General features: G+C 51.2%; 1 protein-coding gene across 2 annotated transcripts in view; it reads left to right on the top strand.

The window, feature by feature from the left end:
- The first annotated feature begins 5,959 nt into the window (after positions 1-5,959).
- Positions 5,960-22,590, top strand: part of LOC102451607 (malectin-like) — a 39,876-nt gene continuing 23,245 nt past the window's right edge. The window contains exons 1-5 of one of the 2 annotated variants that reach the window (XR_012900477.1): positions 5,960-6,185; positions 15,323-15,501; positions 16,296-16,472; positions 18,280-18,337; positions 19,527-19,671. Coding sequence is in view for 1 of the 2 variants with exons in the window: in XM_075918558.1 (XP_075774673.1) it covers positions 5,975-6,185; positions 15,323-15,501; positions 16,296-16,472; positions 18,280-18,337 (625 nt within the window). In the remaining variant the exon portion in view is untranslated. The remainder of the gene's footprint in view (positions 6,186-15,322; positions 15,502-16,295; positions 16,473-18,279; positions 18,338-19,526; positions 19,672-22,590) is intronic. The other variant, XM_075918558.1, reaches the window with a different exon arrangement.

Below are 22,590 nucleotides of genomic sequence, written 5' to 3'. Positions count from 1 at the left end.
GGGATCTGTGGCTGGTTTCCTGGAACCGGACAGAACTTGTTCAGGGTAGGTGGGATTGGGTGCTAGGACCCCCCACCTGTGTATGAGGCCTGGGGCCATCTGGGGCACGGATACTGCTGGGGTGTCGGAGGGGTTTTGCTTGTGAGGCTTCAGGCAGGCAGCTGAAGCGCTCTGTGGGACTGGTTTGTGGCCGGTTTGGAGAGGTCACCAGTCGGGGGCTGTAAGTAGCCCCGGATTTGAGCAGTTCGCCCTGAGTGGACGCCCTCAGCTGTGCCCAGACACGGCCCAGTCCGTCACAGCGCGCTCTGCCTGAACAGCTGGGGCTGTGGCACCCGGCAACTTAGTTCCGCCGCCTTTCTGCACGGTGCGGGTGCAGGGGAGGGGAGAAGTCAGGAGACCCGGGTCTGAGCAGCTCCGACTGTGCAGGCAGCACGCTCTGCCCTGGAACTCACTGCGCCCTCCCCCCCTGCAGGACGGCATCGTGGAAGTAAGTTGCTGGAGTGCAAGAGCCCCTGCTGCTCAGGCAGCTCGCACGCCAGCTGTTTGGGGAGGGGAAGTGCAGTCGCACACTTCCCGGAACCCAGAGGTGCTGCAGGATTGCCAGGTACTGCTCCCAGCTGCCCCTGTCCCCTGCCCTGACCCCCCACGAGTACCCTGTCCCCTGACATCGCCAGCACTGTCCCCAGCACCCAGTCCCCGCTCCCAGCAGCACCCTGTTCCCAGTCCCAGCACCCTGCCGCCCACCCCAGGACCCTGGCCCTGGCCCCAACACCCTGCCACCCACCGCAGCACCCAGCACCACCCTGTCTCCGGCCCCAGCACCCTGCTACCCACCCTAGCACCCAGCAGCACCCTGTTTCTTGTCCCAGCAGCCTGCCACCCACCCCAGTGCCCAGCAGGATCATGTCCCTGACCCCAGCATCCTGCCCCATCACCCCGCCACCTGTGCCAGCATCCTGCCACCCAGAAGCACCCTCTCCTTGGCCCCAGCACCCACTAGCACCCTGTCCCCTGCCCACACCAGCAGAGTTGGGACCACATTAGTGAGGCTTTGGGGGGGTTTTTTGCATCTCACTTGTGTGGCCCCAACTGACTTTTCTGTGGGTCAGTGACCTTTGACTCAAAATGGTTCCTCACTGCTCTCATAAATAAAGACAATGCTAAAACCTTTTGAGTTTGACATCATATTTTATTTAAAAATTAAGTCAGGCCAACAAGCCCCCAATTGGAGCCAAATCCCCATTTCACTGCAGCATCATAACACTCCTGCACCACCTGACCCCAAATCTGAGCCTATCATACACTGGAACCCCCGTCCTGAGCCCCTCACATCCCCACACTCCTGCATCCCCACATCCTCAGTCTTCTGCCACAACACTCCTGCACCATCCACACACCACAAATCTGTGTCCTGAGCCCATCATACTCCCTGCCCTGAGCCCCTCACGCACCCCAGCCCAAACTCCTGCACCCTCACAGCCACAAGCCCTGGCTTGCTCAGCACCCCAGCCTTCCACCTGAACCCAACACTCCCCAGCCTAGAGCCCCCTCCCTGAGTCAACAGCCCCTTCTCCTGCATCCAAATTCCCTCCCAGAGCTTGTACTTCTCACCCCTTCCCACACCCAAATCCCTCATTCCCACCCCAGAGCCTGCACCTCCTCTCTCAACCCAGTGAGAGTGTATAAGGCCGTGGTCACCAACCGGTCGATCGATCACGAGGGCTCGACCAGTTGACTGCGAGGCGTTTGGGCCCCCACCCCCCATTTTCCCCCCACCTACCTCCAGCATAGTGCTGGCTTCCTGCGGGGTGGACAGAATTCCTGCCTGCAGCTTCGCGCCACTTCCGGGGGTTCCGGAAGTGCGGTGGCTGCTCCCCTCTGACAGCTCTGTGGCGTGCTGGGTGCGCTGCAGGAGGGGGCGACGGCCCTGGAGGAGGAGTGTGTTGGCTTCCCTGCGCCGCTGGAGGGGTGAGTCCAGCGCAGGGGTTTCCCTGTACTGTGGGAGGGGGGTTTGGCCCCGGGGCAGGCATGCGCGGGGGTTAGGCTGCGCCGCGGGGGGGGGGGGGTTGGCCTCGGGGCTGGCCTGCACGGGGGTTTGGCTGCGCCACAGGAGGCACATGCCGGCCCTGGAGGAGACACGCGCCGGCTTCCCTCTGGGGGGGCAGGGAGAATTGTTACCTACCAGCTCTGTGATTCTTGGGGAACCAGAACATGGTCACCTGTCAGCCTTGTGCTCTTGGGGAGTCAGGGAGTGACGCTCATGGAAAACCATCCCCCTCCCTCAGGCCTCTGCTAGAATCAAAGACAAAGCAATGAAAAGGCCGGGGAAGACACACCTAAACTGCTTCAGACAAGGGTGATACAATTAAGGAAACACCCCAGCCTCATTTGCATTAAAGATGGAACAGAGGGACATCTCATTAGCATACAGAATGGAGAGCAGCTCTTCCAAGGCAGGAACCGCAGTGAACTATGGGACACCAAAAGCAGAGAAGCAGTGCCTGATGGGAAATCCCTGCTCCAGATGCTCACACCCAAATTAGTCATTATCAGACCAATTCTAGTAACGATCCTATTGACATCCAAAATACTGACACTGCCTAGTTGCATTGTGAGCTCGTTCAAGGAACATCCCCCATAACCAGGGGGTGATCAGTCTCTATTGTCTCTCCTCTTTCTGTTTGAACTATCCCTATAAAACTCCTATCCTTGCCCCAAGAAAACTGTTCTGATACCTGGACTTAAACTGCATCAGTTCCATTGAGACTTCTTCATCTCCTGTCTGATCGTGCTGGGGGCTCTGTCCTGCTTTTCTCCTGCCCTCTGGACCCCCCGGCTCCCATCACCATCTGGGAACCCCGATCAGTGCAAGCTCTGTGGAGTGGTGAGGTCTCTCTCTCGTGCTCTCTCTCTCTCTCTCTCTCATCAACTATCTTTCTAAGCATAGCCTCCTGACCCTGCCCTGTGTAAACTGTTATATGGTTACCTAACGTTTGTAATCAGTTTCAATTTAGATTTAATATTGTAATTGTTAGATTTAATATTGTAACTGTTTGATATCTATTCACTACTCAGAAATAAATCACTTTCATTGTTAAGCTGGTTGCTTCTCTCTCTCTTTCTTTCTCTTTTGCTCACTCTTCCTCAAGGGGTGTTGTTTTGGCTTCCCCATTCGCTTTGCAACAACGCTTCTTGTATCCAAGCAAAAGATCCCTGTAGTGCCCAAAATCCTGTGGGGTTTGCTCATCATGTGGGTTACCAGTGTTAGGCCCTAGAAAAAATAGGCCTAGTGCAGTTATGCTAAAGCAAATGTAACAAAGGTTTCTGGGTAGTCCCTGGACAGAACTGGAGATAGGTTCAAGCAGGGACGCACCCTACACGCTTGCTCAAGTTGGCAAAATGAGATAAGCAAAAAGCTGCATTTTTGTACCTGCTGTGATGAGGAACAGTTTGTTTTGAGAACTGATAAGGAGACTCCCTGTTTCTGCTCTCCCCGTTTGTTCCAAACTCCCTGTTTATGTTCTCCTTCGGCCATAACAAACTGTCTCCTTATTGCCCAGTACCTGTCTTTTGGGCCGATAAGAAATTGCTGATGCATTCTGAATTGCTTAAGGCCGTGATGTATAGTTGGCCAGGTATGCATAGGTATTAGAGGTTTCTAACTGATAAAGGGGGGTTGGTTGCTTGGGCGAATAGTCTATGACACGACAGAACTGTCTATATAAGCCTACCTGTTAATGAAATCGTGGCTGGTTCACTTTGGAGACGGGCCGCTCTCTATTGTAAGTGCGCACTATTCAATAAAGAGCTTGTGATTGGATCTTGCTGGTGTTGCCTGTCTCTTTGCGGTCAGACAACGAACAGAGGCCGTCCGGGTTCGAGTCCCCAACACCAGTGAATGACTGTGCTGTGAAAGTGGGGATGGGGGTGCTGAACCTGGGGGCTTATGAGGATGGCAGCTTAAAGTGCTGTTTAATCCAGCCCACGGAGTCCAAAGGCACATGAGGGTGCAGTGTGGCATTGCTGTGAAACCCAGCCTGCTGAGTCCAGGGACATATGAGGGGGTCAGCTTGTGAGCGCTGAGTACCCAGTCCTCTCAGACGTGCTCTGTTAGTGGGGGTGAGTGTCTGTGTGTGTTGCTAAGGTGGGAAGAGCCCCATCCTGAGAACCTAGTTCCTGCAGGAGAGCTCCAGTGGGAGGGGGAATTGGCAGCAGGGAGAATTCAGCTCCATATGAGAGCCCAAGTAAGCACCAACAGCACACTGATAGAACTGTTAACCTTCCCCCAGTCCCATAAGGGTAACCCTAATAAATGAGCATACCCCAGAGTATTGGGCAAATCTGGTAACACTGAGCCCCTCATGTACCCCAACCCAAACTCCTGTACCCGCTGCTTCTGCAGCTAGTCTTGGTGCTGTCCCCTCCAGCCATGGGCTGCTCCATCTCTGGCTCCCACTTCACAGCCCGGGGGGCTGCATCACTGGGGAAGAGCTGTTGGGGCTCAGTCCCCTATGCCATCCAAGCCCCCAATGTGTAACCGCTTATTCATTGGTATGTGTAACATTGGCATGCCATAGGGAGCTGTCTGCTGGCAGCATGATGCAGTCCCAATCTGTTCAGTCTCTTCACACACAACCTTTCAGGGGCTCTAATCATTTTCACTGCCTGGCTTGGAAATCTCTCCATGTCTGCTACATCTTTTTGGAGTAGGGTGACCAAAAGTGAACACAGCCAGCAGTGCAGGTGAGGGCAAACTCTCAACTTGTAGAATGGCATGAAAATTAAGGTTCTCAATTAATTGTAGTTGACTCAAGCAATTAATGCAAAATAAATTAGCTAGATTTTAAAAAGCAGCATTAGGGCCTGAGCTATGGTGCTGGGAGCTGCATGAAAGCAAGTGGCCCCCACCCCACAAGCCGAGACCCCGCACTCCCACCCCGCTCATTCAAACCCCCACACTAGAGGGGTGTCTGGTTGATGAGCGTAGCAAGCAGGGAGCATGGCCCTCTAATAAGAGTAATAGAAATAACATTTGTAAAGGAGCAAAGCTACCAATAAAATGGGTTAGAGGGTTGGGAATGTAATTCAGGGAATCACTGCAAGAGATAAGACATATCTGAACTGTTATGAGACTTCATGTATTAACTGATTAGAGACTTTTAAGGCCTCAGAATGTGTTACATGCTCCCTCACAGCTGCATGTGGGGTGCTTACAGTGTTTTGCCCCACGTACTGTAGCAGTGCAGAGATGTAGGGGCTGTGGGGCTAGCAGGGAGGCACTAGGGTAGCTGTACATTTAAGAGCAAACAGGAAGCTATCCTGTGTTCAGGTACGTCTCTCCCTGAGAGGAGAAATAAAAACCCCTCTCTGCCCCGCCCCCAGATTTGCACACTTGGCAAGGAGCTCATCCCTTTGAGTAATTGCTACTCCGTTTGCCCCTCCCCGTGTGGGGTCAAAACTCCGTCACAGGGACTGGCAGTGTCTCCCCTAGCTCCAATCCCCCCACCTGATTTTTCCCTTCCAGCCCCCGTTCTGCCCTACCATCAAGAAAGTTAGTTAACCCCCCCGGTTAATTTCTACCCGCTGCGATTTACCCCTGAGCCCCTTGTTAATTATTGTAAAGAGCAGGGAACAGCGACTAGGTATGACATTCTATGGGGCAGCTGCTTGTGACGCTGCAGCGGTCTGCCCTGGGAGGGGCTGCACATAGCGTGCTCTAGTCCCCGCTCCCCCCAGTCTTTGCCAACCCAACAGCATTAGCCGCCTTATACCTGATTAGCTCTCAGCCAAACCTGCTCATTCCTATTGGCTCGCCGTTTTATTACTATACAAATATGGGAACTACGAGAGCCAATAAGAGAAGAGTAGGTAGTTAACGTTCAAGACCATAGGCGGTGACTGAATGGCTGGTTTCCAGCCATTTGACTAGTGCGTTCGGATACCCCTTGTCGCGGCAGGAAGAGGAGGGCGATAGATGTGGCTCGGATGGGCGGGGCTAAGCTGTGAACAGGAGCCGGAGATGGGGGTGTCTGGGGTGGCTCTGGTACTCGCGGCCCTGCTAGGGGCCTCGAGAGCCGGCCTGGCCGACAACGTGATCTGGGCCGTGAACGCGGGCGGTGAGGCCCATGTGGACGTGAACGGCATCCACTTCCGCAGGGACCCGCTCGAGGGCCGGGTGGGCCGAGGTGAGGCCTCGGGGGGAGGGAAAGAACTGGAGGCTTGGCCACGTCCCGTCTTCCTCCAGCTTGTTCTCATCACCTCGTCTGTCCCCAGGCTGCCCTCCCGCCGGGAGCCTTTCTGACCTCTCCCTTTTCCTGCTTTCTCTCCCCGCCCCCCGGATCAACCCAGGCTCGCCGCTACCTTTTCCCGGGACGGGCGGGCTTCTCGCCGTGCAGCGGGCGGTGTGAGGTAGCGAAGGCGCGCATTTGAAGGGCACTTAACCATTTCCCCATAACTCCCCCTAGGGGCCTAGCCGGCTGCCCCAGCGTGTCTCGCCCTTGGGCAGGCTCGGTGAGTGCCTGGAGCACTGGCTAATGAAGCCGCCTGGAGCCAGGCTACACGCTTTTTTGGTGCCCTAGCCGGGGATATTTGGGGACCTCTGGCTAAGGGGCCGATTGGGGCCAGGTGCGGCCTGGCATAGGGCTTGCTGCCCGCCTAATCCTACCGGAGGAATGGCTCCTAGCCAGTGTCTTTGAAGGGGGGAATAAAGGGGATGACTGCTTCCAGAACTTCAGAACCCTGCTGCCTTGAGCGTTGGATGGTGGGAGAACCCAAGCAATCTGTGAAGGGGCCGAACTCCTGGGCACAGCATGTTCTCAGTGTGCTACGTTAGCCTCTCACCCCCTTCAGCCTGTTTCTCTCCTATTGCTTCTCTCCTCAACTCTTCCTTTCCCTGTTTGAACCCCGTGGCTGTGGGGGGAACCAGGCTCTTCTGGAGGAGTTCCCTGGATCAGCAGTTCTCTGTACCAGTCACCCAGGAAGTATTGAACCCTCCTCCTTATCTGTTAAAGTGATAACTGATTCTCTGCCCCTAGACTCCTCTCTGTCTTGGCTGCCATTTCCTGCTGATAACTTACACACTTGCCTTGCTGAGTACCCATTCTGTGCCTTCTCTTGGTGTTCTGTAACTTCCAGTTGCCAAAGAGGATTTTTGTTAGGGGGAGTAGAGAGACAGGAAAGGGAATGGATGCAATTTAGTACCCTGTTGCACATTGAGCCATGTGGCAATGGAAGGCTGCCCTCAGGGCTGTTCCCTTACTGCTCTCCAGGTGAGGAAAGGGACAAGGTGATAGTACTGAACTCTAAGTCTTAAATGTTGGCAACACATGTGAACTTGTAGAATGCTCAGAGGTTTTTTCTGCCATTGTGTTGCCCTCTCTGGTCAGGTGCTTACATGAGAGCAGCTGTTTGCAGAGATGCAGTCTGACTTTACAGCATGGCTGTGTCTAGACTGGCATGATTTTCCGTAAATGCTTTTAATGGAAAAGTTTTTCCGTTAAAAGCATTTGTGGAAAAGAGCATCCGTGCCAATCTAGACGCAGTTTTGCACAAGAAAGCCCCGGTCGCCATTTTCGCCATCGGGGCTTTTTTGCGCAAAACAGTTTTTAGCTGTCTACACTGGCCCTCTTGCGCAAAAGCATTTCCGGAAAAGGGCTTTTGCCTGAACGGGAAGGTCAAAGCATTTGCACAAGAAGTACTGATTTCGGACAGTAGAACATCAGTGTTCTTGCGCAAATTCAAGCGGCCAGTGTAGACAGCTGGCAAGTTTTTGTGCAAGAGCGGCTGGAAAAACTTGCCAGTCTAGATGCAGCCTGTGTGTTCTGTTTCAGCAGGCAGGGCAGAAGAGTTGAGAGGTTGGTGTCATCTCTCCGATTGTCAGCCTAGCTGCTCTAGCATGTGATCCTAACTGAGCAAAAGTTGCTTATTTGTTCATCTCTCTGAAAGGTTGCACTTTTATTGAAACTGCTAGGGTACTAGCATCTCACTGAGAATAGTCTAGATCTAACTTGAGAGGGTAGCCTCCAGTGGGAGATAGGAAAAAAAAGAAATGAGCACTTTAGGCACCCTGCATCAGATTTCACAGGAGCAGAGAACCTGAGATCTGTGTTGTCCATCTCCAGCTGTAAATATCAGTGATACTTATCAGCAACAAAAACTCTAAAAAGTTATTCAGCTTCTATTAAACAAGGCCTTTGGGGGGTGGGGGCGGGGGGTTTGCCTACAGGAGCTGATAAACTGCTATGTTGGCTATTGCCTGCAAAACTAGCTTGCCCCAAAAAAGCCCAACTTTATTGAGCATGCCGTGTGTCTCACCAGAAGTATGGTCACTCCCTGCAACTGGATGAGACTTGGAGCATTTAGCTTTGTAAAACTTCAAGATCCCTGCTTTAGACTGCAGGCATGTCATCTGAGGAGAAGTCTGTCCTCATGGACTGAAGTGGAACTTGATGTTGAGTGGTCAGGCTAGTGACATGTAACAGCTTGCTCCAGTATGACAGGCAGCTCCTTTATCTCCATCTGAGTGGGTTTCTGAGAGACCTCTCCAAACTGCTGGCCTTCTACCAGGACCTCCAGAGCTGGAAGCTGCTTTCAGCGGCCATGTCCTTGAGGACCACTGTGGAGGCAGACCATCTCACAGAGCCTCTGCTATGCAGTCTGTATCTCCATCTGCAGGCATCGTAGTCCCCCTTGGTGCTCCAGAGGTTGGTCCTGGCAGAAGTCACCAGGATCAGAGACCTCCTGGACTGCGAGTGGGAAGACTGGGTGGATCCTCTGGCGCTTGTCCAGCACATGGGGCTCTCCACCCTACATACTCCCTGGTGTATGCTTTGGGAGGTGAGGGATGCTTGACTGCTCACTGCTCAGGTTTATCTTGACTGGGTCCTGTGAGAGGGTGCACCCTGCCTGCTCCTGGCTCTCCGGATCTCTCCATCAGTGGCTTTTGTTACACCATCTTTTTGGTTCCTGGAATTACTCATTCTGCTCCCACTTGTGTAGATGAGCAGATAATGGCTGCAGCAGAAATCCTGCTACTGATAGCTTAGGAGTCCTGGGATGGTGCCTTAGGGTTTCCCTCAAGACTCAAATTCTGATCCTGGGACTTAAGGAAGAAAGTATAGCTAAGGGATTTCTAGCATATCCAGATGCCAAATAAATGAAGATTGTGGCTACTTTGGTTACTTTTAATGTGTAATGGTTTGTTTCTGTCTTGGTGCATCACTCATTCTTCACCATCACTAAAATGCTGCTAAGTCAGATCCATTTCCATTGCATCATACAGCATACTGTAGCATTCAAATGAATTAGTCATTTGTGTGAGTGGGTGAGTTCACTCTGACACTATACCCCCATATTTTTATAGAAATGTGTTTTTTAAATATGAATATGCATAGCAAAATGGGGCAAGTAACCTATCATTCAAGAGCTTGTAACCCCTGGACATGTAAATTTCATTTGTGTGCATGTATTATTCTTGTAGGTGAAGTTAGAAATATAAAGTGTACACCTGTTTGTTAATCTAGGTCAGCAGTCACCAATCAGTAGATTGGGATCTACCAGCAGATCTTGGAGCCTCTGACAGGTGATCCTGACTGGTTTGGCCAGGAAGCTACCAAGCACTGGCACTTCAGTTGCCTCTCCACCCACTGTCATGCTGCTCCTGCCCTCTGCCTTGGAGCTGCCCCACCTGGGAGCCTCCTGCTTGCTGGGCAGGGTGTGGGAGGGAGAAGGGGGGTGCTGATGTCAGGGTGTCCCCCTGCTCCTGTACCCTATCTCCACACAGAGAAGGGGAGGGAGCTTGGCAATGAAAATGTCACTCTCACACACCGTGTGTGTCTGTCATTCTCTCACACTCAGTGTCCTTCCCTCTCATCTCCTGACCCAACACACATGTGGGGGGTGGTGGTGGTTACTACTTTTACTGCTTGCAAAGTGGGTTATTTTGGGGGTTTGAGTGGTCTGTGCATTTCATCACTTTCATTTCTCACTTACGCTAACCTGTTGTGGCTGGAGTTGTCATCCCTGTGGTAATTGCTGCTCCTGGAAGTGGCTGGCATGTCCCTGCAGCCTGAGAGAGGCAGAGCAGGGGGTCTCCACACGCTGTCCTTGCCTGCAGACACCGCTCCTGCAGCTCCCACTGATCAGTAACAGGGAACTGTGGCCAGTAGAAGCTGTGGGCTCAGTGCCTGTAGATGAGGGGCAGCACATGACGCCATGGAGCCTTTGCTGTACATGCCAGCTGCTTTCAGGGGTGGTGCAGGGCCGGGTCAGGAGCAAGCCTGCCTTAATCCTACTGTTCCACCACCTGGAAGCTGTCTCAGTTAAACAGTGCCCAGCCAGAGCCTGCTTCCTGAACCCCTGTCCCAGCCCTGGACCTCCTCCTGCACCCAACCTCCTGCCCCAGACATGAGTCCCCCTGCACCCTAACTCCTTCCTAGAGCTTGAACCCTGAAACCCTCCTGGACCCCGACCCCAATCCCATCCCCTGCCCTAAGCCTGGAGCCCCTCCCACACTCCAAACCCCTTGGCCCAAGACCAGAGCCTGCATCCCTAACCCAGCCTGGTGAAAGTGAGTGAGGTTTGGGGAAGAAGGGGGATGGAGTGAGCAGGCTGAAGCTTCAGAGAGGGGGTGAAGCAGGGGTGGTACCTTAAAGGGGCAGGAAGGAAGTGGGGCAAAGGGTATTTGGATTTGAGGTAGAGCTTACATTGCACTTAAATTCAAAAAGTGATCTTGTGGTTAAAAAGGTTGGAGACCACTGCTCTAGGTCTTCTAGTGAAAGCCATTACTGGTACTCAAGGAACCAGTGCTCACGAGAAGCATCTGAGAATAGTCTTGTTTTTCCTGTAAGCCTAAACTGTGGTTGGTCCTACAAAAACGTGACCATACCACCTGCTTGTGGACTCCATCTTGAATTTGGTATTTTTCCAGAGAGATGAGGGGAGTGGGACAAAGACTTCCCTCCCTGGGGAAATTGTATTTAAGGAATGGGAAGCAAATGGTAATTAATCTTTAGCTGGCTTCAAAGACTGCTTCCCACCTCAAGGGGGACATATGAAAGGACCTGGAAAGAAAATAACTGATTGGGGAGGAGCTGTTAGGCCCAGGTCAGAGAGAAAGATCAGCTCTGGCCTGAAGTTCTTTACCTGAAATAAGGACTAGGGTGAGAAATGTATGACTTGCAACAATCTCTCTTAATTAGGCTTAGCTAGCATGTTTTGATTATATTAGCTTAATAACTTGCTTTGATCTGCTTATCACTTGCACCCACTTAAATCCTACTTTTTTATACTTAAAATGATGTTATGATTATAAAACCCAGGGTAAATAGTTACTGTGGTGGACAACAGCTGTGTATATCTTTCATTGATAGAGCAAACTTATGAGCTTTCTCTTTCTCAAATTTTTATACAGAGTAAGATGGATTATTTGGAGTTTTGGTCCCATGAGGGCTGTCAAGTCCCTGTAATTGAGCTCCTAGAGCTGAGCTGTTGTCTGTCTCTCTGTTAAGGATGTTAATTGACTAGTACATTTCAAAGGAGGAATGCGGAACACCACATACAGCCCGGGCCAGCGGGAAGTCCCGCTGACTAGGCTCCACAAGGGCGCTTACCCTGTGAAATGCACAAGAGTCCCAGGGGCTCTTGTGCATTTGAAAGCAGAAGCATCTGTGTGGGCCCCGGCGTCAGCAGGACTTCCTGCTGATTCTGGGCTGCACATGGGCCAGCTTGGAAATGTACAGGAGTCCCCAGCAGGGGCTCTTGTGCATTTCAAAGTGGAAGCACCCTCATGGAGCCTTGGGTCAGTGGGGGACTCAGAGTCCCCCACTGACCCTGGGTTCCATGCTGCACTGCCGCTTTGAAATGCCTGTAGAACCTGGGGTCAGCTGGGGACTGATCCCGGGCTCCGTGCAGCATTTCCATGGAACCCGGGGTCAGCTGAGGACTCTCCAGCTGATCCCGGGCTCCGCTCAGCATTTCAAAGTGGCAGCACTGCATGGAGCCCGGGATCAGCTGGGGAGTCCCCAGCTGACCCTGGGCTCCATGCGGTGCTGCCGCTTTGAAACTCCATGGCAGCGTTTCAAAAGGGTAGCACTGCACAGAGCCTGGGATCAGCTGTGCGGCGCTGCTGCTTTGAAATACCGCCCCCCCCCCCCCTTTGCTGCCTCTATCTGATAGAGGCAGTTGGGGGGGGGGGGGGGGAATTGACTATCCAATAAGGATTTGCTTATCAGATAGTCAACTAGTCCTTACTCTGCTGAGGGGCTAAGGATGTTAACAGAGACTATTACCCCAATTCTGTACCTTGGCTGTGGTAAATGAGAGTTTCTGGTTCAGCAGCATAGGGTGGTGGGGAGCCCCAGAGGGTGGGTATGAATTATTGGTTACTTGCCCCATTTTGGTTACTTGTCCCATTTTGCTATGTACATTCATATTTAAAAAAACATTTCCATAAAAATATGGGGCACAGAAGTGTCACAGCAACCGTCAGTGTGAACTCACACAAATGACTATGCTCAATGGTATGATCATCCCATCAAGTGACAGTCTCAAGGGGGTCTCTGTGATCCAACCCATCATAGTCATTATCCCAGCCTGACAATGAACTTAGTTTCTCTGTACACCTGTCTCTAACCTGCAGGGTTAAATAAGAATTGATCTAGTGTTTATGGGCTATTTGAACTACTATAATTAGTTAACATGTAACTTGGGAAAAGGGATGTATTTACAGCAGGATGTGAGAACAGTGGGAGCTTTTAACCTCCTGTGGTTCTGATTATCAAAGCTCCACGACCTTCGCTGGTGATTACAGAACAATAGCAGTTTTACCCCAAGGTTCTCTCAGTGTAACTATATAGCTGTAATCTCTGTAGCATGGTAGATATGTCACTGAAGATTTAGAACTAGTGTTGGTTTCCTTTCTGTCACTTCCATTGTCTTGGACGTTGGTACTGTGCAACTGGGTAAAACTTTTGGATTACTCTGTACTGGCCAAACCAAACTAATGCCTGTTTCTGTGGACATGGCAACTGTTGGCTGACCACTAAAAGCTTGGATCTGCTTTCACTGCTGCCTGGAAGTGCCAGTTGTGCAGATGTCATCCAGCATCTCCCCTACTCCATCAGATGGAAATAGCATTTTAGCTAGTAAGCTCTTGGGGGCAGGGTTGGGGAACCTTTTTTGGGTCGGGGACTGCTGATCCACAAAAAAATCAGTTGGGGGCTGCACACAAGTGAGAAGTATTGAGAGAAGCCCCTGACTGAGAAGGAGAAAGACATTCCCCTTGCACACCAAAGCCTAGGGGGGCCCAGGCAAGTAAACCTTGTGTGCTCCAGCTCTGAGGCTGGGGGGGGCTGGAGCACCAGCGCAGACTCCCCATTGATGAGTCTTGGGGGCCAAATCCAGACAAGCTGGGGGCTGCATCTGGCCCCTGGGGCTGAGGTTCCCCACCCCTGTCTTAGGGGCTCATGCCGTCTTGTGTTTTTGTGAAGTGTCCAGTACAATAAGGTGCCAATGCTGATTAAGGTCCCAAAGTTCCATTATAGTACAGATATTAAACAAGGAAGGGCAAACAAGTATTTAACCTCCATGATGGCTTCAGATTCTGGCACAGCTGGAAATATTCTTCAAAGAGTCTTCATTGTGTGGTGTACAGCTAACAGAAGTAAAGGCTCACTGCACACGTGGCTCTGATGTATAACCCACAGAATCATAGCTGGGGTAGATTGCATGGTCATCACAGCCCTCATGTATGCACATCCTTATTGATTCAGGTTCCTTGCATGATGTTTGGATAACTATTAGCAAGAAGAAAGGAGTTTTATTAATATCCCTCTAATACATGCACCCAGCCTGCATGTTTTTGATGGAGCATGGCTTTTAATGTTTTTAGGAGAAAATGTAATCTGTTTTTAATTTCAAGTCAGTTGCAGGGGACAGGATTATATTATCTGAGGTGACTTGGTCCTAAATTGATTTCATTTCATTTGTGTACCGCATCATGATTAAAACATTAGAAGTTCTGCATGCTCTTTCTCTAGCAAAGTCTGATTTTTGTGGTCAAGTCCTCTGATGCTATAGGCCTCACCCATGTCCAGCCAGGTCTTATTTATTTGGAGAGAGGGTTAGGGAGGTAAGTGGATCAGCAGGCTGGAAACAGAATGTCTATACTAGCTAAAATAAGGGGAACGCCCAGGGAAACACTTGCGATGGACAGGGTAACAATGGATAAGATCAACCTGGAAGGTAAGCTGAGGTAAAGTGTAAGTCGTGCGTGCTGTACAGGGTTTGGTTTCTACAAAGCAATTTAAGCCAATTCCAAGATGTGTGATGCAGTGTAATTTGTACACTTATATAAAGGAAGGGATTTGCTGTGTAACCCTCTGTGTAGTATGCTCCATACACCACACCCCTTGGGCTCGTCTACACTGGCCCCTTTTCCGGAAGGGGCATGTAAATTTCAGCAGTCGTCGTAGGGAAATCCGCGGGGGATTTAAATATCCCCCGCGGCATTTAAATAAAAATGTCCGCCGCTTTTTTCCGGCTTTTAAAAAAGCCGGAAAAGAGCGTCTAGACTGGCCCCGATCCTCCGGAAAAAGTGCCCTTTTCCGGAGGCTCTTATTCTTACTTTGAAGTAAGAATAAGAGCCTCCGGAAAAGGGCACTTTTTCCGGAGGATCGGGGCCAGTCTAGACGCTCTTTTCCGGCTTTTTTAAAAGCCGGAAAAAAGCGGCGGACATTTTTATTTAAATGCCGCGGGGGATATTTAAATCCCCCGCGGATTTCCCTACGACGACTGGTGAAATTTACATGCCCCTTCCGGAAAAGGGGCCAGTGTAGACGTAGCCCCTGGGTGTGATCAACTTAATCTAGCTTTACCATATGTCAAATAAAGGAAGCTGAGGAATGAGACTGGAGCTGAACTCAGATTGTGGGGAACTGAGTGGAAAAGGTCTGTGGGAACACCAGTGTACTCAGTCCATGAAATAGGACCTCTTTTCTGCTAACTGGCTTGGGGCTGGTTGCTATACTATTAGCAATGTGTTAAGAAATGTGTTTCTGTAGGATTCTGTTGGGTTCTGGGTTTCCTCCAGCCACTGCTCATCCTGTCTCCTCCTCTACTGGATTTAAAAAAAAAGTGTGGCTGTTGGTAAAGTGGGAATGGGGATTTTTAAAGTAGTGCCCCCATTGGTCAGAATTAGGAGGTAATATGGGGCCTCGAGAATTGGTCCTCTTGCGGATGCCCGGAGGTTGTTTAGAGCTGTCTTCCGCTGATGCCTCAAAAGTTAACTCTTGCATTCTTGTTGATTTTTGTATTTGGAACCCAGCCTCTGACTATGGTGTGAAGCTGCCAATCTTGCGGTCCAACACAGAGGATCAGATTCTGTACCAGACTGAGCGTTACAATGAGGAGACATTTGGGTATGAAGTCCCCATCAAGGAGGAGGGTGACTACGTTGTGGTGTTGAAGTTTGCTGAAGTCTATTTTGCACAGTCCCAGCAGAAGGTAAGCCAAGTCTCCCCCTGACCCAGGAGCCTTTCTTGGTTATTTTCTGGTGATGATACTTTCTGTCTAGGGCTGTGTATGCCAAGTTCCTGTGATGTAATTCAGGACTGACAATTACCTTGTTTGCCCACACTGAGGGTGAGGATCTCGTGGGAGCTACACTGTATCAGTTCCCTGTACTCTGGTCTGCTAACCACCCAAACAACCTCCTTGAAAGCTTTGCAGGCCTTTACTCTGCCTTGCAGGTAAACATCACTCTCCAAAATACCTTGTGGAGTGTTTCTCTACAGCAGTATTTTTCAAACTTGGGTTGCAAGGTATCACGGCTTACAGGTCGTGCCTGCACTTGGCCAGTCAGTCCCGGGCGGAACCCCCCTCTCCAGAGAGGTAGCCCCTTCTCGGGGATTCCACTTCAAGTATAGTGGCAGTGAGACAGCTCTTTGTCAGGGAGTCCACTCCAGTGCAGCGACCCTCTCTTGAGGTGCCCACTCTCACCTGGGGGGTCTGCCTCTCTGCCTCCGGGGCACATCTTCACTCATGCCGGAGATCGACCTTCTGGCGTTTGATTTAGCAGGTCTGGTATGGACCCATAAATCGAATGCTATGGGCTGCGCCGGCCGGCAGCTTGTACTCCTTGCAGTTGTGAGGAGTAAGGGAAGCCAATGGGAGCATTTGCCCCTGTTGGCCGCCTGCTGCGGTGGCTTACCTTAAGCCGAGTTGCGTTCCTTAAGCCAACCTTCCAGGTCTAGTGTAGACCTGGTCTGATACTCTCTGCAATCTCTTCCATCCCAAAGGTGTTTGATGTGCGCTTGAACGGTCACGTGGTGGTGAAGGACTTGGACATTTTTGACCGAGTTGGACATAGCACAGCTCATGATGAGATGATTCCCATCAGCATCAGAAAAGGGAAGCTCAGTGTCCAGGGAGAGGTTTCCACGTTCACAGGGAAGCTCCACATTGAGTTTGTCAAGGTAACAAATCCTGGCTAGTGGAAACCCTATCCAATCCCTCACACCGTGCCGCGTGGTGCAGTCGTGTATAAGGAGAGGGAGGGGAGGTGTAATATACCTGGTCAAGTCTGGGAACCTCTGAGAGGGTCTTCTCAGGGCGAATTGCTCAAAACTTGGGTTACTTACAGCCCACAACTGGACTCCTTTCCTATACAGGCAACAAACGAGTCACGCAGAGAACATCAGCTGCCAATCTGGCCAGCAAAATGCCCCAGACTTTCAGACGCCCCAGCTTTCTCCATGCCAGAACCAGACTCAGACCTTACACAGGAGAGAGGTTATAAAACCCAGTCTCACCTACTATGAACAGATCCTCCTGGTCCCGAAGGACCAGCCACAGTCCCAGGCCAATTTATGCCTCAGATCTTACCCAAAGAGCATGCTGGGCCAATCCTTTAGAATCTAAAGGTGTATTAATAAAAGAAAGAAAAGGTTGAGAGTGTTAAAGAGAATACATTACATACATCAAACACCAAGTGCTTGATGCAGGCCCTTAGTGGAGATGTTACAAACTGCCAGCTTAAAAGTCTCTGGTGTACATTCTGTATCAGGACGGGTCAGCAAATCCTTCCTGGCTCTCTGTCCCGAGTAAGGATGTTAAGTAACGGTTAATTTGCTGGTCGAGTAGTTGATGAAATTTCTATCGACTAGTCGATAGGCACTTATGCATTCTTCCTTTGAAATGTACAAGAGCCCCTGCTGGGGCTCTTGTACATTTCAAAGGAAGAATGTGGAACACCGCGTACAGCCCAGGGCCAGTGGGAAGTCCTGCTGACTCCGGGCTGCACACGGGCCAGCTTTGAAATGTACAAGAGTCCCCAGTGGGGGCTCTTGCGCTGCTGCTTTGAAATGCACACCATGGAGCCCGGGGTCAGTGGGGGACTCCCCAGTTGATCCCAGGCTCTGTGCAGCATTTCAGCGGAACCCAGTATGAGCTGGGGACTCCCCAGCTGACCACGGGTTCCACGCAGCATTTCCCCAGAACACGGGATCAGCTGGGGAGTCCCTAGCTGACTCCAGGCTCCACGCGTGGCAGTGCCGCACAACTGATCCCGGGCTCAGCTGTGCAGTGCTGCCACTTTGAAGTACCCCCCCCCCCCCCTTTGCTGCCTCTATCTGATAGAGGCAGCCGGGGGGGGGGGGGGGGAGGAATCGACTAGTCCTTAGCATCCCTAGTCCCTAGCAAGGATGCATCTGGAATCAGCAGCAGTACTGAGGACAAAGATGGAGTCGGCCTCATGGCACTTGTATATTCCTGGTGTCTCCCAAACTGGAGCTGGTCACATGATCAAGTGACCTGTCTGTGTTTCACATGCAAGTAGCCATGAGGCACTGGCTGGTCTGCAGGTTTCCAGACGCATTCCTCAGGTGTGTATTGGCCACTCTGAGAGCCATTGTCCATGCAGCAGTGCTAGTTAGCACAGCCGTTCACTGAACAATCCTTCACAATAGGCAGTCCAGGCCCATTGCTCTCTCCCAGACACAATATTTTCAATACAAGCACAGAGCCCATATTCATAACTTCACATACTCCTATATTTGTATGATATTTGTATCATACATAGAATCAGCAGAGTACATGCTTCCATTTGACACCTCATATGGCCCACTTTGTATAGAGTTTGGGGCCAAACACCCATTAGTGGGTACAGCAGTGACCTGCTTGCTCATATTAAAATCCAATAATGTGACAGGAGGTGACTCTGATAGGTGAGGGTATTCCTTTCTTTGACCCTGCAGCACTGACCTCTGCCTTCCCTTTCTCTAGGGATACTATGACAATCCGAAAATCTGTGCACTATACATTCTGCAAGGAACAGTGGATGGTAAGTTTTTAACTTCGAATCCTTCAAGACTCTAGCTTGGAGAGCAACCCATTACCTTTTAAAGCATATGTATAGTGGCAGCTTTCACTGACCTGTCTCAGCCAGGCCCATCACCCTCAGCTGTCACCTGTAAAGACTTGTCCTAGCACATCCACAGGTGTATTGTCTCCCCACTCCTTGACTCCAAGGCTGTCTCTAGACTGGCAAGTTTTTCTGCAAAATCAGTTGCTTTTGAGGAAAAACTTGCCAGCTGTCTACACTGGCCGCTTGAATTTCCGTAAGAACACTGACGATCTCGTAAGAAATCAGTGCTTCTTGCAGAAATACTGTGCTGCTTCCGTTCGGGCAAAAGTCCTTTTGCGCAAAAGGGCCAGTGTAGACAGCTCAGATTTGTTTTGCGCAAAAAAGCCCCGATCGCGAAAATGGTGATAGGGGCTTTTTTGTGGAAAAGCGCGTCTAGATTTTGCGGAAAAGCGTCCGTGCCAATCTAGACGCGCTTTTCCGCAAATGCTTTTAACGGAAAAGTTTTCCGTTAAAAGCATTTGCGGAAAATCATGCCAGTCTAGACGTAGCCCAAGAGTACGAGGCTGCTTCATTTGTAAAGTAGGTTGTGTGTCTAATTGAAAATCTGGGGGCCTTCTCAGTGTCACCAGGGTGTGGGGAGCCACCGGGCCCTGCACCCCCATCCGCAGCCAGATGAGACACTCAGCCAGCAGGTAGAACAGAATATTTATTAGTTCACAGGGACACCATGGAGAACAGACTTGTGAGCATAGGCACCAGATGCAGTTAGTACAATCCAACTTGGGGAGGGGGAGGGCCTAGAGCCAGCACCCTGGGCTCCCCCATGCATCCTCCACCAGCTGGACTGTGGGTGATACACTGAGGCCCAGGTGTGCTGGACCCCACACTTCTCCCACAAGCACCGGAGCAGGACTGACATGAAGTTGGACCCCTGGTCCATGAAGACCTCCTTGGGGAACCCCACCCTGCTGAAAATGGCCATCACGGTGTCTGCCTTGATAGAGGACAGAGGCACAGTCTCGAGCTAGCAACTAGTGTAATCCACCACTACCAGGATGTATTTCTTCCGACCGGGTCATCTTGCTGACGGGTCCCACGATATCCCTCTGGAAAGGCTCCTTTATGATGGGCAGGGGTCTCAAGGCAGCTTTCTCCTTGTCTCAAGCTTTCCCCACCCACCGGCGGGGCTCACAGGACCGGCAGTACTGCTGGACAGCAACAAAGACCCCAGGCCAGTAAAAGTTCTGCAGCAGCCTCTGCCTGGTGCGCTGAATCCCCTGGTGCCCTGAGAACAGGACGTCATAGGCCAGGTACAGCAGCTTGCAGCAATACTTTTGGGGAACCACCAGCTATCGCTGGACCCCCCCCCCCCCCCCCCCCGCTCCACTTGCCCTGGAGGGAGCCATTCCCGGTACAGGAATCCCCTCTCCCACAGGAACCTCTCCTGGCAGCCTTTCCTCAGGGGCTGAGCTGCACCTCGGCCTGGAATTCAGCAGCCAGGGAAGGAATGGGGACCTGTTCCCCCCTCGCTACCTGGGTCTGGAGTCCCAGCCCTGCTGTGCCCAACCCCTTGGGGTCCCTTGTGTGCTGGGATGGGGCCCTGTGCCCCCTGCAGGTTGCCCTCCCCAGGGTCAGGCAGAGTGCCCCGCTCTGGCTACGGGTAACTACAGGTAACTGGCTATGGGGTCTTCCAGCCAATCCTCTAGGTCACTGCCCATCAGCTCCCCAGCTGGTAAGGGCTGGTGCACCCCCACTTCTTTAGCCCCCCCCCCCCCCTGTTTCATATGCACTCGGGCCACAGGTACCTTGAACAGGGTCCCACCTATGCCCATCGGGGTCGGGTGGGAGTTGGGCACCATGCAGTCTGGGGCCACTAGCTTGGGCTGGGCCAGTGTCACCTGTGCGCCTGTGTCCCAGTAGCCCATCACCTTCCTCCCATCCACCTCCAGGGGCACGAGGCACTCGCTCTGTGAGGGCTGTCATGGCTCCTTCCCCACTCTGGCATGATAAATGCAGAAGTGGGGGCCAGCAAGTGTACCCCAAAGCCTTATCTACCAGGCTTTGGTATAAAACTTCCCCCAAAATCTTAAAAACCTAGATCTTGGGAATAAAACTTCTGCTGCCACCACCCAAATACTGATAAAGAAATCAGGGGAAAGATCATTTGGGAAATCTCACCCCTAAAATAAAAATCAGGACACACAAGTAACCACTGTCAGGTTAATAAAACGAAAAGAAAGAACTTTTATTATTACAACAATATTCCTGTGCAACCATAATGACTAGATAGGGAGGTAACAAAATATACTCATGGAGAAACTCCATGGGCCTAGAACTTAGTTACAAAGAAAAGCCAAAACATCTTTTAAGCAGTGCCAGATACCAGATCCCATACCCAACCCTTAAAACAATAAAACCTAACGAAACTACCTAAACTTTACCCTACTTACAGAAAGTGAAGAATGGTGTCTTGGAGAGAGAGAGAGACATGCTTGTCCCTGCCTGTAGCTGCAGAGGACTCCCACAGAGAGACAAAGGGAGAAAGGAAAAAAACCAAATTCCTTTGTCCCAGTTTGAAAGTCCCACCTACATTCCTACTGGTCACTCCACCTGGCTAGGTGTAGTTAACTCCTTAATCCCCAGGCTGCTAGCTAACCCTCATCATCATGACATGCCCCCCAAATCACAGACGGTGCTGGACAGCCTCTGGCCACGTTGCCTGTGATTTCTTCCTGGAGGTCTGAGATAAAACATAGTAAATACATTTATGCACACTTGACTAGATGGTTGAACACATGAAAAGTAAACAAAATGCTTCCACATCCATGGAGTACCATAACAGATATACAGAGAGTATATTTAGTTGAGTCCAGAAATGCCTCTCTGGAGAGGGCATCGGCCACCTTGTTAGAGGCTCCTGAAATGTGCTGTACCTCAAAGTCTTGTAGTGCCAAACTCCACCGAAGGAGCTTCTTGTTGGTTGCTTTGACCGAATGAAGCCACTGGAGAGCAGCGTGGTCAGTCTGTAGATGGAAGCGTCGCCCCCACGCATACGGTCTTAACTTCTCCAGAGCGTACACAATCGCATAGCACTCCTTCTCGGAGACAGACCAGTGACTTTCTCTTTCAGACAATTTTTTGCTGAGAAACACGATAGGGTGAAGTTGTTGATCTGGTCCTTCCTGCATCAGAACTGCCCCCACACCCCTCTCGGATGCGTCTGTGGTGACCACGAAAGGCTTGTCATAGTCTGGGGCCCTCAGTACAGGGTCAGACATAAGGGCTGTCTTGAGCTGGGTAAAAGCTCCCTGGCACTGGTCAGTCCACTTGACCCCGTTAGGTTGCGTTTTTCTAGTAAGATCAGTTAGAGGGGCAGCGACCTCACTGTAGTGTGGTACAAATCGCCTGTAATACCCGGCCAAACACAAGAAGGATTGGACCTGTTTTTTTTTTTTTTTTTTTTTATTTGGGGACCGGCCAGTTGTTTATAGCCTCTACCTTAGCCTGTAGAGGGTTGATAGTTCCTTGACCCACCTGGTGTCCAAGGTAGGTCACCCTGTTGTTCAAGCCAATGTGACTTTTTTTTTGCTTTAACTGTTAGCCCTGCCTCCCTTACGGGTTGGAAGACAGCTTGGAGGTGTCCTAGGTGCTCTCCCCATAAATCAGAGAATACAGCTATATCATCTAGATACGCCACCGCAAATTCTCCAAAACCAGCTAATAGGGTATCCACGAGCCTTTGGAAGGTGGCAGGTGCGTTGCGCAGCCCAAAAGGAAGAACATTAAACTCAAATAGGCCAGTGTGTGTAATGAAGGCTGATTTTTTTCCTTCGCTTCTTCCTCCAGAGGTACCTGCCAGTACCCCTTGGTTAAGTCTAGGGTGGAGATGAACTGAGCACACCCCAGTTTCTCCCAATAGCTCATCTGTGCGTGGCATGAGGTAGTTGCCTGGGCGAGTTACAGCATTTAGCTTCCGGTAGTCCACGCAAAACTGGATTTCCCCAGCTGGCTTGGGAACTAGGACCACTGGAGAAGCCCACGCACTCCCCGAAGGGTGAATTATGCCCATCTCTAACATGTCCTTGATTTCCCTCTCTATAGCCAATTTGGCTGGAGGAGCCATTCGGTAGGGTTGGGCCCTGACTGGGCGAGCATCACCAGTATCAATGGAATGAGATGCCTGTGCGGTCTGTCCCGGGGTGGCTGAGAACATTGGGGTGAACTGGGTG

This window comes from Pelodiscus sinensis, unplaced genomic scaffold (assembly GCF_049634645.1).
Source record: "Pelodiscus sinensis isolate JC-2024 unplaced genomic scaffold, ASM4963464v1 ctg42, whole genome shotgun sequence".
Lineage (NCBI taxonomy): Eukaryota > Metazoa > Chordata > Testudines > Trionychidae > Pelodiscus > Pelodiscus sinensis.
The sequence above is the reverse complement of the archived record's forward strand: the minus strand, read 5'-3'. Positions and strand labels throughout refer to the sequence as shown.